This window comes from Anolis sagrei, chromosome 1, assembly GCF_037176765.1.
Source record: "Anolis sagrei isolate rAnoSag1 chromosome 1, rAnoSag1.mat, whole genome shotgun sequence".
Classification (NCBI taxonomy): Eukaryota; Metazoa; Chordata; class Lepidosauria; order Squamata; family Dactyloidae; genus Anolis; species Anolis sagrei.
In genome coordinates, this window is record NC_090021.1 from 12157463 (window position 1) to 12171603 (window position 14141).

At 42.9% G+C, this 14141-nt stretch overlaps 1 protein-coding gene across 1 annotated transcript; it reads left to right on the forward strand.

The window, feature by feature from the left end:
* The first annotated feature begins 3316 nt into the window (after positions 1-3316).
* On the forward strand, positions 3317-9549 carry LOC132762130 (beta-defensin 1-like). Its single transcript, XM_060755106.2, has 3 exons — positions 3317-3426; positions 6291-6420; positions 9492-9549. Exons 1-3 carry the CDS (start codon positions 3369-3371, stop codon positions 9547-9549), a joined length of 246 nt encoding a protein of 81 aa, XP_060611089.2. The 5' UTR covers positions 3317-3368.
* The last annotated feature ends 4592 nt before the right edge of the window (positions 9550-14141 follow it).

A 14141-nucleotide genomic window follows, 5' to 3' on the forward strand; every position in this document is an offset into this window, starting at 1 on the left:
TCCAGTGAATGGAAATACATCCTGCTTATCAGATAATTGCATTACAATTAATAACAGGAGCAAAATTACAGTTATGACGTAGCAAAATAATGTTATGTTTGGGGGTCACCACATGAGGAAATGTATTAAGGCGTCGCAGCATTAGGAAGGTTGAGAAACACTGACTTAGGAGAAACACTGACCTGTGGGTCCCAAGATAGTTTGGCCTACAACTCCCAGAAATCCCAGCCAGTTTACCAACTGTTAGGATTTCTGGGAGTTAAAGGCCAAAACATCTGAGGTCCCACTGGTTGAGTACCATTGACTTAGAATGTAGCTACATTTTAGTGTTAATGCACTTTGACACCACTTTAAGTGCCATAGTTTGATGCCATTCACTCATCGGAGTTGTCGTTTTGCAAGGTCTATAACCTTCTCTGCCAAAGAGTCCTGCCGCCTCACCAAATTGCAATTCCCACAATCCCTTGATCCATGGTAGTTAAAGCAATGTCAAACTGCAGTAATTCTACAATCTAGCATGCACTCCCCACTCTGAAAGATATCACAGCAGCATTTCTCAACCTGAGGGTTGGGACCAATGGGGAGTTGCAAGCGGGTTTCAGAGGGGTCACTAAAAACCATCAGAAAACATTTATTTCTGATGGTTTTAGGAACTGCTTTGGCAGAGAAGGCTGAAGATCTCTCCTCCTGTCCTTCTCTTCCTTTTTGGAAACAGATGGCGAATCTTCCCACCTCTCAGCCAAGGGAAGGGCTGTTTCTGAGATTCTAAGTGGGGAGGGGAGAGCAGGCATGCTCAGCACATAGCAGCATGATGCACATGTGCGGGCAAGGGAGAGCATGCAAGGCTGGAGAGAGGCTCAAACCAATGAGTCCCTTCAAGGTGTGAGGGCTCTGTGTGGGAAGTTTGGCCCAGTTTTATTATTGGTGGGGTTCAGAATGCTCTTTGGTTGTAGGTGAACTATAAATCCCAGCAACTACAACTCCCAAATGTCAAGTTCTATTTTCCCCAAACTTCACCGGTGTTCACATTTGGGCATATTGAGTATTCATGCCAAGTGTCAAACAATGATGGATCTGGACCAAACTTGGTACGAATATTTCATATGCCAAAAAAATGAACACAGATGGAGTTTGGGGGGAATAGACCTTGACATTTGGAAGTTGTAGTTGCTGGGATTTATTCGGAACCCCAACAACAACAGAATCGGGGCAAACTTCCCACACAGAACCCCCATGACCAACAGGAAATACTTAAGGCCATCCAGTCCAACTCCCTTCACCAGGGCAAGAAAATGTAATCAATAGATAGAGATAGGTAGATATGATTCACACAGAGAGAGATATAGTATCATAGATTTGAAAGGGACCCCTAAAGAAGGACAATGATATGTTGCATGTTCCAGAGTGGGCAAACCAGACAATCTCCACATCAACACTGACAAAGAAACAGCAAGAAATACTGTTTACCCACAAGCAGAAAGACATTACATATAGAAGAAATCAACACCTTCTCATTACTTTATTTTCCAGATCACCAGACTGGGCCACAGCAACGCGTGGCAGGGAATGGCTCATTTAGAATGTAAATGTCAACAACCCAACTTGCTGAAGGAAGGAATAGGCTTTGCTACCTAAATCACACATAGGCCCATTAAATAGACAAAGTCAACAAGAAGAGCAAATAGAAGATTAAGGGAGGTTGCTCAACAAGAAGGGGGAGTCAATTTGAGGTTGGAGTTTGAGCATTCAAACGATGACATTAGAAACGAGAGTTTGAATCCCTGCTCTGATAGGGTCAACTTATAGTCATTTTAAAGTCATGTAAGACATACTTGTTTCGACAGGCTTTTAATGTTTGATATTACTGTTTTTAAATTGTTTTAAATTGCTTTTAAATAATTTTTTTTTAGATTTTAGCCATCCTTGTAAGCCGCTCCGAGCCCCAGGGGAGTGGCGGCATATAAGTTTAAATAATTAATAAATAAATAAATAAAAGTCAGAAATGACTTGAAGGCACACACACTTTGTCTACACTGTAGAATTAATACAGATTCACCCACTTTAATTGTCATGGCTCAGTGCTATGGAATACTGGAATCCGTAGTTTGGTGAAGCACCAACACTCTTTCACAGAGAAGACAAAAGACCTTGAAAAGCTACACCTCCTCAGATTCAAGGTTAGTACATGTGCGCGGCTCAAGGGCAGTACATGTGAAAAAAGATCTTGGAATTCTCTTGGACAAGTTAAACATTAGCCAACAATGTGATGCAGCAGCAAAAAAGGCCAATGGGATTTTGGGCTGCATCAATAGGAGCATAGTGTCTAGATCCAGGGAAGTCATGCTACCCCTCTATTCTGCCTTGGTTGGACCACATCTGGAATCACACTGTGTCCAATTCTGGCTACCACAATTAAGGAAGATGTTGACAAGCTAGAATGTGTCCAGAGGAGGGCGACTAAAAGGATCAAGAGTCTGGAGAACAAGCCCTATGAGGAGCAGCTTAAAGAGCTGGGCATGTTTAGCCTGAAGAAGGCGGAGAGGAGACATGATAGCTATGTATAAATATGTGAGATGAAGTCATAGGGTGGAGGGAGCAAGCTTGTTTTCTGCTGCCCTTGAGACTACGATGCAAAACAATGGCTTCCAACTACAAGAAAGGAGATTCCCCCCGAACATTTGGAAGAACATCCTGACTGTGAGAGCCATTCAGCAGTGGAACTCTTTGCCCTGGAGTGTGGTGAAGGCTCCTTTGGAAGCTTTTAAACAGAGGCTGGATGGCCATTTGTTGAGGGTGCTTTGAATGCAATTTTCTTGCTTCTTGGCAGAATGGGGTTGGACTGGATGGCCCATGAGGTCTCTTCCAACTATGATTCTATGATTCTATGTCTAGTCATCTGTTGGGAGTGCTTTGATTGTGCTTCTCCTGCATGACAAAGGGACCGGATGGCCCTTGGGGGTCTTTTCCAATTCTATTATTATACATTAATTTAACTGCTCTTAGTGGAGACGAAATGGAGCTGGACGATCAAGTCTATCTGTGCCGGAGAGGTTTTTGCTAACTCACATTGAGTTGAACAATTTCCTTCTCTCAAACTGACACCTGAGGAAAGAACGGTTGAGGTTTTCCTCTCACTCCATCTGCACTCTGGAGGGAAGGAACAACCTGGCTTTGAAATCCTTCCTTCCTTCCTCAAATAACAAACGTGCAGCAACTCATTCATTGGTCACGTTCAGCAATCACCAGCTTTAAAGGGATGAGTGTGTCCAGGAACCAAGGAGTGTCCTTGCACCATTGTGTTGGAGGAGACAAAGATCCCAACATCAACCATTCTTCTGGCTGCTTCAAAGCCAATCTGTTTTGGCATCATGCGGTTCCTGCCTCTTCTGCTTTCCACCCTCTTGATCCTGGTTCTGACTTCTCCAGGTAAGAGACAAGTAAAACAGGGAAATGATCTATCTCCAGGCATGCACTCCAAATTCATGTATGTCCTGATTGATTTATTGCAGTGTTGGCAAATTATGCATCAGGTAGACTGGAATGGAGAAGCCAACTTTACACAGAATTCCCTAAAAGGGGATTTTTATTAAACGCACAGCAATCAAAACACTGTATACATCATAGTTGCATTGGGGAAGACAAATATTATGTTAAGGTAAAGGTAAAGGTAGTTCCCTGACATTAAGTCCAGTCATGTCTGACTCTGGGGTGTGGTGCTCATCTACAGTTCTAAGCCGAAGAGCCAGCATTGTCCGTAGACACCTAAAAGGTCATGTGGCCGGCATGACTGCATGGAGCGCCGTTACCTTCCCACCGGAGCGGTACCTATTGATCTACTCACATTTGCATGTTTTTGAACTGCTAGGTTGGCAGAAGCTAGGGCTGACAGCGGAAGCTCACGCCGCTCCCCGGAATCGAACCTGCGACCTTTCGATCAACAAGCTCAGCCATAACATACTTGCAAAACTAGTGGAGATTTGGCACAAAAGTGATGGGGTTTGCTAAGGCTGGATCTACACTGCCATATAATGCATTTCTAAACTGCAGTGTAGCCCAGCCGGTAGGAATTGTGGGAGTTGGAGTCCAAAACACCAGGGGGGACAAAGTTTGCCCATGGGAGTTGGAGTCCAAAACACCTGGAGGTCCAAAGTTTGCCCATGGGAGTTGGAGTCCAAAACACCTGGAGGGCCAAAGTTTGCCCATGGGAGTTGGAGTCCAAAACACCTGGAGGGCCAAAGTTTGCCCATGGGAGTTGGAGTCCAAAACACCTGGAGGGCCAAAGTTTGCCCATGGGAGTTGGAGTCCAAAACACCTGGAGGGCCAAAGTTTGCCCATGGGAGTTGGAGTCCAAAACACCTGGAGGGCCAAAGTTTGCCCATGGGAGTTGGAGTCCAAAACACCTGGAGGGCCAAAGTTTGTCCATGGGAGTTGGAGTCCAAAACACCTGGAGTTGGGAGTTGTTGCAGTTAATAGCAGTGTATATCTGGCCTAAGAGGAGGGAGAGATGAGAGAAAGGGGTTCAAAACATGTTAAGCACCCCATATTCAGAGTTCTGAAATCCAAAATCCAGAATTGTCCACTTGGGCAGCTGAGGCCCCATCTACGCTGACCATTTAATGTAGTTCCAAACTGGTATAGAAGAAAGTGTTTTCCCTTTGCTAATGATTGCATAAGAAACCCTGACCCCCGTTTGAGGCCTGGGTGGTTATTACGCAAACCACAGACCACTAATGCACTTTAAAGGCTTTCTTTTGTGAGCTTCTGTGGGACTTTGTTATCTGACCATTATAGCTTGAAGATAGCTTCAAGGTACATTAAATAGTCAGTGAAAATAAGGCTAGAGACAGTAATTTTTGCTTTCTGCTGGTTCAGTGTAACACAATATTTGTTGGGTTGTTGTGGGTTTTTTCAGGCTATATGGCCATGTTCTAGAGGCATTGTTTGTTCCTGGTTTATAAATGTCATTTCCTAACTGATTCTATCATAAAAACATGGAAAAGGATTATTAAACTGCAAAAACGTTATTGTTGCGGGACATCCTGCAACACATTTTGCTATAGTTTTTCAATGCATATCTGACCATAGAGCAATGATTCTCAACTCTCCTAATGCCAAAACCCTTCAATACAGTTCCTCATGTTGTGGTGACCCGCAACAATAACATTATTTTTGTTGTTACTTCATAACTGTAATTTTGCTACTGTTAGGAATCATCATGTAAATATCTGATATGCAGGATGTGTGTTTCATTCACTGGACCAAATTTGAAACAAATACCCAATACGCCCAAATTTGAATACTGGTGGGGTTGGGGAGGGATTGATTTTGTTATTTGGGAGTTGTAGTTGCTGGGATTTATAGTTCGCCTGTAATCAAAGAGCATTCTGAACTCCACCAATGATGGAATTCAATCAAACTTGGCACACAGAACTCTTGTGACCAACAGAAAATACTGGAAGGGTTTGGTGGGCATTGACCTTGAGTTTTGGAGTTGTAGTTCACCTACGTCCAGAGAGCACTGTGGACTCAAACAATGATGGATCTGGACCAAACTTGGCATGTATACTCAATATGCCCAAATGTGAATACTGGTGGAGTTTGGGGAAAATAGACCTTGACATTTGGGAGTTGCAGTTGCTGGGATTTGTAGATCACCTACAATCAAAGAGCATTCTGAACCCCACCAATGATGGAATTGAACCCGACTTGGCACACACAACTCCCATGCCCAGCAGACAATACTGGAAGGGTTTGGTGGGCATTGACCTTGGGTTTTGTAGTTGTAGTTCACCTACATGCACTGTGGACTGAAGCAATTATGGATCTGAATCAAACTTGGCATGAATAGTCAATATGCCCAAATGTGAACACTGGTGGAGTTTGGGGAAAATAGACCTTGACATTTGAGAGTTGTAGTTGCTGGGATTTATAGTTCACCTACAATCAAAGAGCATTCTGACCCCCCCCCCCCCCCGCCAACGATAGAATAAGGCCAAACTTCCCACACAGAACCCCCATGACCAACAGAAAATACTTTCTGTTTTCTGATGGTTGGTGACCCCTCTGACATCCCCTCACAAGCCCCCCAGGTTGAGAAACGCTGCCATTGAGTCTCAACCAATTCAACATAGTTTGTGGCAGCCACAAAAATGACATTTCTGGAACACAACAATTACTTTCAAAGTAAGCACTATGCAATTAAACAGTAAACAATGTTTGCAAACCAGGAACATATTTTTTCCAATTTTTGCTACACAGTGTAACAGAGCTCTTCATTTTATTTTGAACAGGGTCTGCTAAAAGAACCAACTCCGATCTCGAATGTCAGCAAGAAAAAGGGCTGTGTCTCCTTCAAAGGTGTCGGCGTCCCTGGCGCTCAGCGGGAACATGCAATACCCCGCAGCACCACTGCTGCCAAAGGTGAGATTCTTCGGGATCTTTTTTCATGTGTCAAGACATCCTGTCAAGGAAGCTTTCATGACGTGGTGAGCAAACACAGGGAATGCCATGGATGCAGCGTATCTGGATTTCAGTAAGACCTTCAACAAGGTCCCCCATGACCTTCTGGCAAACAAACCATTCCAATATGGGCTAGGCAAAACTACGGTTAGGTGGATCTGTAATTGGTTAAGTGAATGAACCCAGAGGGTGATTCTCCCCAATGCTTCCTCTTCATCCTGGAAAGAAGTGACAAGTGGAGTGCCAGAAGCAGGGTTCCATCCTGGGCCCAGTCCTGTTCAACATCTCCATTAATGACTTAGAGCAGTGGTTCTCAACCTTTCTAATGCCGTGACCCCTAAATAAAGTTCCTCATGTTGTGGTGACCCCCAACCATATTTTCATTGCTACTTCATAACGGTAATTTTGCTACTCTTATGAAGCATAATGGAAATATCTGATATGCAGTATGTATTTTCATTGTTATAAATTGGACATAGTTAAAGCATAGTGACTGATCACAAAACAGTATGGACAATGGATGATGGGATTTGAAGTACCTTCGATTCACCTCTGAGTTCCACAGACCACTGAGACCCCCACAAATTATAGACCTGGAACAAACTTAGCACAAAGAGCCCCAATGACCAACAGAAAATACTGGAGGGGGCTGGGAGGAATTGATAATGATATTTATTTATTTATTTATTTATTTCACAGTTTTGTATACCGAGCTTCTCAACCTCGTTGAGGGACTCAGCCCGGTTTACAGCCATAAAAACATATACATTCATTAAAATATCATATATCACAAATTACACATCAACTTTAAAATACACTAAATATAAAACTACAGTGGTCAGTCGTCCTATTAAGATGGATCTATATCCACTTCCACCCAGAGTCCTATGGTGTTGTCTCATTCCTCGAAGGCCTGACTCCACAGCCACGTCTTCACCCATTTCCTAAATGTTAGGATGGATGGGGTGGTTCTGGCCTCCAGAGGGAAAGAGTTCCAGAGTCGCGGGGCCACCACCGAGAAGGCCCTGTCCCTCGTCCCCACCAGGCGGGAGATGTAGTTCACCTACATATGGAGAGCACAGTGAACACAAACGACTGTACATCTGGACCCAACTTGGCACAAATACTCAATATGCCCAAATTTGAACACTTCGTGACCCTCCGAAAATGGCCCAATGACCCCCCTGGGGGTCGCGACCCCAAGGTTGAGAACCGCTGACTTAGAGGAAGGGTTAGAACAGTGGTTCTCAACCTGTGGGTCCCCAGATGTTTTGGCCTTCAACTCCCAGAAATCCTAACAGCTGGTAAACAGGCTGGGATTTCTGGGAGTTTTAGGCCAAAACATCTGGGGACCCACAGGTTGAGAATCACTGGGTTAGAAGGCATGATCATCAAGTTTGCAGATGACACCAAATTGGGAGGGAGAGCCAATACTCCAAAAGACAAGAGCAGAATTCAAAACAATCTGAACAGATTAGAGAGATGATTGGCCAAAACTAACAAAATGAAGTTCAACGGGGACAAATGCAAGATACTCCACTTAGGCAGAAAAATGGAAATGCAATGATACAGAATGTGGGACGATGCCTGGCTTGACGGCAGTACACGTGAAAAAGATGTTGGAGTCCTCATGGACAACAAGTCCAACATGAGCCAACAATGCCATGTGGCAGCTTAAAATGCCAATGGGATTTTGGCCTCCATAAATAGGAGTCTAGTGTCTAGATCCAGGGAAGTCATGCTCCCCCTCTATTCTGCCTTGCTCAGATCACACCTGGAATCACACTGTGTCCAACACTGTTGACTCTTAGCTGGAATGTGTCCAGAGAAGGGTGACTCAAATGATCAAGGGTCAGGAGAACAATCCCTGTGAGAATCGGCTTAAAGAGCTGGACATGTTTAGCCTGCAGAAGAGAAGGCTGAGAGGAGACATGATGAGGACCATGGATAAATATGTGAGGGGAAGTCATAGGGAAGAGGGAGCAGGCTTATTTTCTTCTGCCCCGGAGACTAGGATGCAATGAAGCAATAGCTTCAAACTACAGGAAAGGAGATTCCACCTGAACAGGAGGAAGAACTTCCTAACTGTGAGAGCTGTTCAGCAGTGGAACTCTCTCTCTCTGCAGCAGAATGTGGTGGAGACTCCTTCTTTGGAGGCTTTTAAACAGAGGCTGGATGGCCATCTGTCAGGGGTGCTTTGCTTCATGCCAGGGGGTTGGACTGGATAGCCCTTGGGGTCTCTTCCAACTCTATGATTCTATGAGTCTTCATTGCTAACATATCCCATGTGTCAATGTGCATATATCTTCATTAGGAATGTGGGAAACTTTTCTCAGGCTAGATATCATTGTGTATCTCTGATCCACAATTGCATTTTCTTGTCATCCTTGTTTGTATCATTTTTGTACCATTGAGGGTTTCATGTGCATATCTGTACAACTTTTGATAGATCTTTTCCCGGTGTGAAGATTTAATTGTACTTAATGATGCATTTGATCTGCTGAGTGTTGTTTTCATTTTCCCCCTTGGTCTAAAGCAGCACACATTTGTTACCTGTTGCATCTTTAAGAGCTAAAGTGCATCAGTGAAAAGGCACTGAGAGGGAGTCACAGGGAGGAGGGAGCAAGGTTGTTTTCTGCTTCCCTGGAGACTAGGACAAGGAACAATGGCTTCAAACTACAAGAAAGGAGATTCCATCTGAACATGAGGAAGAACTTCCTGACTGTGAGAGCTGTTCAACAGTGGAACTCTCTGCCCTGGAATCTGTTGGGGGTGATTTGAATGCAATTTTCCTGCTTCTTGGCAGAATGGTGTTGGACTGGATGGCCCATGAGGTCTCTTCCAACTCTATGATTCTAACCCAAACATAGCAGAGTCCTTATCAGTTGTCAGCAGAGTTTTCACTGCACAGCCTGACCTGCATTATATAGCAGTGTAGAGCCATCCTAAGGCGTACTGTGAATTGTGTCTTCAAAATCCAAACAGGGTGTCTTCAGTAAACCTTCAATGCTCTCATCTCCATCTTTCTGCAGAGGGAGACATCTGCCTCCTATGATTCCCATCGTCAATCAAGAATACAGGAGCAAATGATGATGAAGCCCAGCTGTCTAGAAATGCAATAATGATTCATTGCATCCAAGACCAAAGGATCCTGATTTGGAGCAAATATGAATTACAGTTCATTGAGCATTTTCCCATCTCAAAACAAAACATTTACCCATCTTTCTTTCCTAATACAAAAAGGAATCGCTTTTCCCTTTCAGTAAAATCGAATGGCATGCTAATTCTAAAACCAAAGTCTCATCATATAAATGGACTTATACTGCTTTCTGAAGGGTGGGAAATCATTGATTGGCTAATTTCATTTGGGACCCAAGAAATGTGTGTTTGTATGTGTGTCAGTGAACCAAATCCATGTTATGGCTCTTTAAATAATAATAAACAATCAATCTATGCAATTAAAAACAGCATCACAAAGTTTTAGAATTATTCCAAGAGATATTGAAATATGAAGACTACAACATGGAAATACAATACTTACAATTATCTCAATCCACAGTTCTTATAAAAGAGATTTAATCTTTGTTATTGTGGTGCGTAATTCTGAACTTGGCTGCTTTCCCTACAAACCTAGGCCCCTTCCACACTGCCCTACAAAATCCAGATTATCTGCTTTGAACTGGATTATATGGCAGTGTTGACTCAAAGCAGATAATCTGGATTATGTGGCAGTGTAGGAGGGGCACCAGATTGATTAACCAAAACCATTTTAAGAAGTTATGCCGTCGTGCCTGGGGGCTATAAAACTCTTAGTGAAAGAGACATCTTTCTCCCAGGGGATTGCTTCTTGCCTTCCTTTAAAGAACTGGAATTCCCAAGGACCAAAACACTGTAGATAACTCAAAATAGGTTTTATTGTTCACAAAGAGTTATCCCTTTGAGGCAATAAGCTGGAAGTTTCAAAGGGTGTAAAGGAAATATACATTACAGTCTCTGGTTGTCTTGGGTCCAAGGAGATTTCACAGCTGAGAAGCCTTTCCTGTTCCCTCTTTTCTCAATGGCTGTGAAGGTCAGAACAAACACAACCCCCCAGTCCAATGGCCTATGTTGAAGGCACAGAGCCTTCCTTTTGATGCCAAAGGGTTTGAAGGCACTTGGGTCTCCTCAACGTTGTCCAGGGCGATCTGAACATGAAGTATGAGTCCCAAGGGTAAAAAAAAAACCTTAGAATTGGTGATGAGAGGTAACTTAATTAAGGGCTTTAGAGCCAAGTCTCTCTCACGTCTATCTGATAGAAAGTTTGATGGTAGAATGCAAAAGGAAAAGCTCTGCCCTCCTCCAGGAAGAGGTGGAGCCAAGCAATTAGGCTGAGGAAGCAATATAACTAGTGCAAACAACATTGACTGACAGCTATAAATAACCAATCAATCTAACTATACATTTACAAACTAGGCACGTTTGGGCATGTTATACAGTTTAAACCTTTGCACTTTAAAGTTCTACGCACAGGTGGCACCACTCGCGCCGTCACAGAAGTATAGAAGAAAACATTCCAAACAATCCAACCAAATATTCTTTTCCACTGTCCCTTATATTTATTCCTGTTTGACTATCGTTTACTCCATAATAATAATAATAATAATAATAATAATAATAATACACTTTATTTATGTTCCGTCGTTCTCCCTTAGGGGATTCAGAGCGGATTACAGTATTATTTATATACCTAGGCAAACATCCAGTGCCTTTTACAATCAAATATAATGGGACGCACAAACACAAACAAAGGTAGAGGCTTACCCTTTCATTTCCGGCTTCTGGAAGTGGTTGCTCATCTCTGGATTTCTCCATTTTCAAGCCGAGGAGCCTGTGTTGTCACCTTCCTGGTTGTGTGGCTGACATGATTGCTTGGAGCATCGCTTTGCCTTTTTTCCCACCTCTCTATCTGCTCACATTCACATATTTTTGAATTGCTAGGTTGGCAAGAGAGCTGGAGGTGACACCTGAGAGCTCACCCCATCTCATGGATTTGAACTTCTGACCTTTAGGTCAGCAGTTCAGCAACACAAGGATTTAACCCACTGCACCACCATGGCCCATTCTACACTGCCATAATCTGCACCTATTTGCCAGATACTAACACCCACTGAATTAATGCCTTTGGAACAAATCTTTCACAGAAACCCCATAAGTTCACTTTAGGGTCACCAAAACTTAGAAGGAACTTGAAGGCACATTATGGAGTTCACTCCAAACAATGATCATCTCTGGAGAAGAAGGACGCTGCCACCTGCTGGGTCTCATCAGAACTGCAAGAGGAAGAGAAGATTTAGGGAAAGTCTATTGCTACGTTTCTCAACCTGGGGGTCGGGACCCCTGGGGGAGGGGTCACGAGTGGGTGTCAAAGGGTTTGCCAAGGACCATCACAGAACACACTATTTTCTGTTGATTGTGTGGGTCCGGTATAGGAAATTTGGCCCAATTCTATCATTGGTGGGGCTCAGAATGCTCTTTGATTGTAGGTGAACTATAAATCCCAGCAATCACAACTCCCAAATGTCAAGGTCTATTTTCCCTCAAACTCCACCAGTGTTCACATTTGGGCATATTGAGTATCCGGCAGGTTCAGAGAAGAAGCAATACGTTCTATGGCTCATAGCAATTTCAAAATAGATTGCATATTCATCTCTCCATCTCTTGCTGCATCTAGACTGCCATTTAATCCAGTCTAGCAATTGTATCAGCCTAGTACTTGTGGTGTTTCGGCAACGGGAGATGCACAATTCGAGATTTTCCGCCATGCGGAAAATATAATCAAAAGACTCAATAGATGTAGTCTGGACTTTAAAACCTCCAGAGAAGTAGATTCCCATGCAGTAGCATATTCTGCTGTCAAACAGCTACAATCAGGAAATTCTTAGTATAACGGGTTTAAAATAATTTTAAATGGCTCAATAAATGATTTTTTACACCAATGCTAAGAAATTACCATGGAGTATGAAGTTAATATCATCCCTTCTCTTTCTACAGAACTAGCTTAGCAGAAGACTAACAAAAACTAACAAAATGAAGTTCAACAGGGACAAATGCAAGATACTCCACTTAGGCAGAAAAAACGAAATGCAAAGATATAGAATGGGGGATGCCTGGCTTGAGAGCAGTACGTGTGAAAAACATCTTGGAGTCCTTGTGGACAACAAGTTAAACATGAGCCAACAATGTGATGTGGTGGCAAAAAAAGCAAATGGGATTTTGGCCTGCATCAATAGGAGCATAGTGTCTAGATCTAGGGAAGTCATGCTACCCCTCTATTCTGCTCTGGTTAGACCACATCTGGAATATTGTGTCCAATTCTGGGCACCACAATTCAAGAGAGATGTTGACAAGCTGGAATGTGTCCAGAGGAGGGCGACTCAAATGATCAAGGGTCTGGAGAACAAGCCTTATGAGGAACGGCTTAAGGAGCTGGGCACGTTTAGCCTGAAGAAGAGAAGGCTGAGAGGAGATATGATAGCCATGTATAAATGTGTGAGGGAGGAGGGAGCAAGCTTGTTTTCTGCTTCCTTAGAGACTAGGACGCGGAACAATGGCTTCAAACTACAAGAGAGGAGATTCCACCTGCACATTACGAAGAACTTCCTGACTGTGAGAGCCGTTCAGCAGTGGAACTCTCTGCCCTGGAGTGTGGTGGAGGCTCCTTCTTTGGAAGCTTTTAAACAGAGGCTGGATGGCCATCTGTCAGGGGTGCTTTGAATGCAATATTCCTGCTTCTTGGCAGAAAGGGGTTGGACTGGATGGCCCATGAGGTCTCTTCCAACTCTTTGATTCTATGATTCTAAGAGATACTGATAGTTGGTCCTGTATGGGGTGTAATGTGTCACTACACTGCCACCTGCTGGCCATGCCTTAAATTGACATTTACTTTGTTTTAGCATAGTTCTTCAAACTATTGGAATAAAAAAATGGGAAAAGACTTATTCATTTCAGCATGCACTTTCATGAGTGTAGATCCACAAGAGTGTTGTTGCTGTTGTTGTTGTTGTTATTAGAAACACAACAAGGTGAGTCCACAGCAGACTCTCTACAGGCTGTTGTATTGGATCAGACGTCAGACACTTCCCAAGTGTCTAGGACTTATTGTTATTATTGTTATTATTATTATTATTATTATTATTATTATTATTATTATTATTTGATACAGAACAAGAATCGTACACAGCAAACAAGATCAATATGCTGGCTTTTATTTATTATTTATTTACAGTATTTATATCCCACCCTTCTCACACTGCAGGGAGTTCAGGGTGGATCACAATGCACAAATACATGGCAAACTTCCAATGCCATAGACACACAATACAATCTTTAAAAGGTACAATTTCCCCATATTTGCCCAAACTTTGCAAATATTCCCTTGTTGAAGGAAGGAGATTGTAGAATCATCTGCAAATCTTTTGGATGCTATTTATTTATTTATGGCACGTTGCTGACATCTACTGGTTGTTTCTGGGAAAAACACAAAAGTGGTCAAAACAAAGTTAAAAGTTATCAGCAGAAGTAAGTAATTAAACTTTAAGACTACAACTTAGGTTGATGAAAGTTTTGGTACCTTGAAATCAGGTTAATCCATGCAATGGCATTTCCATTTTTTATATACAGTTATATACACTACCATAAAAACT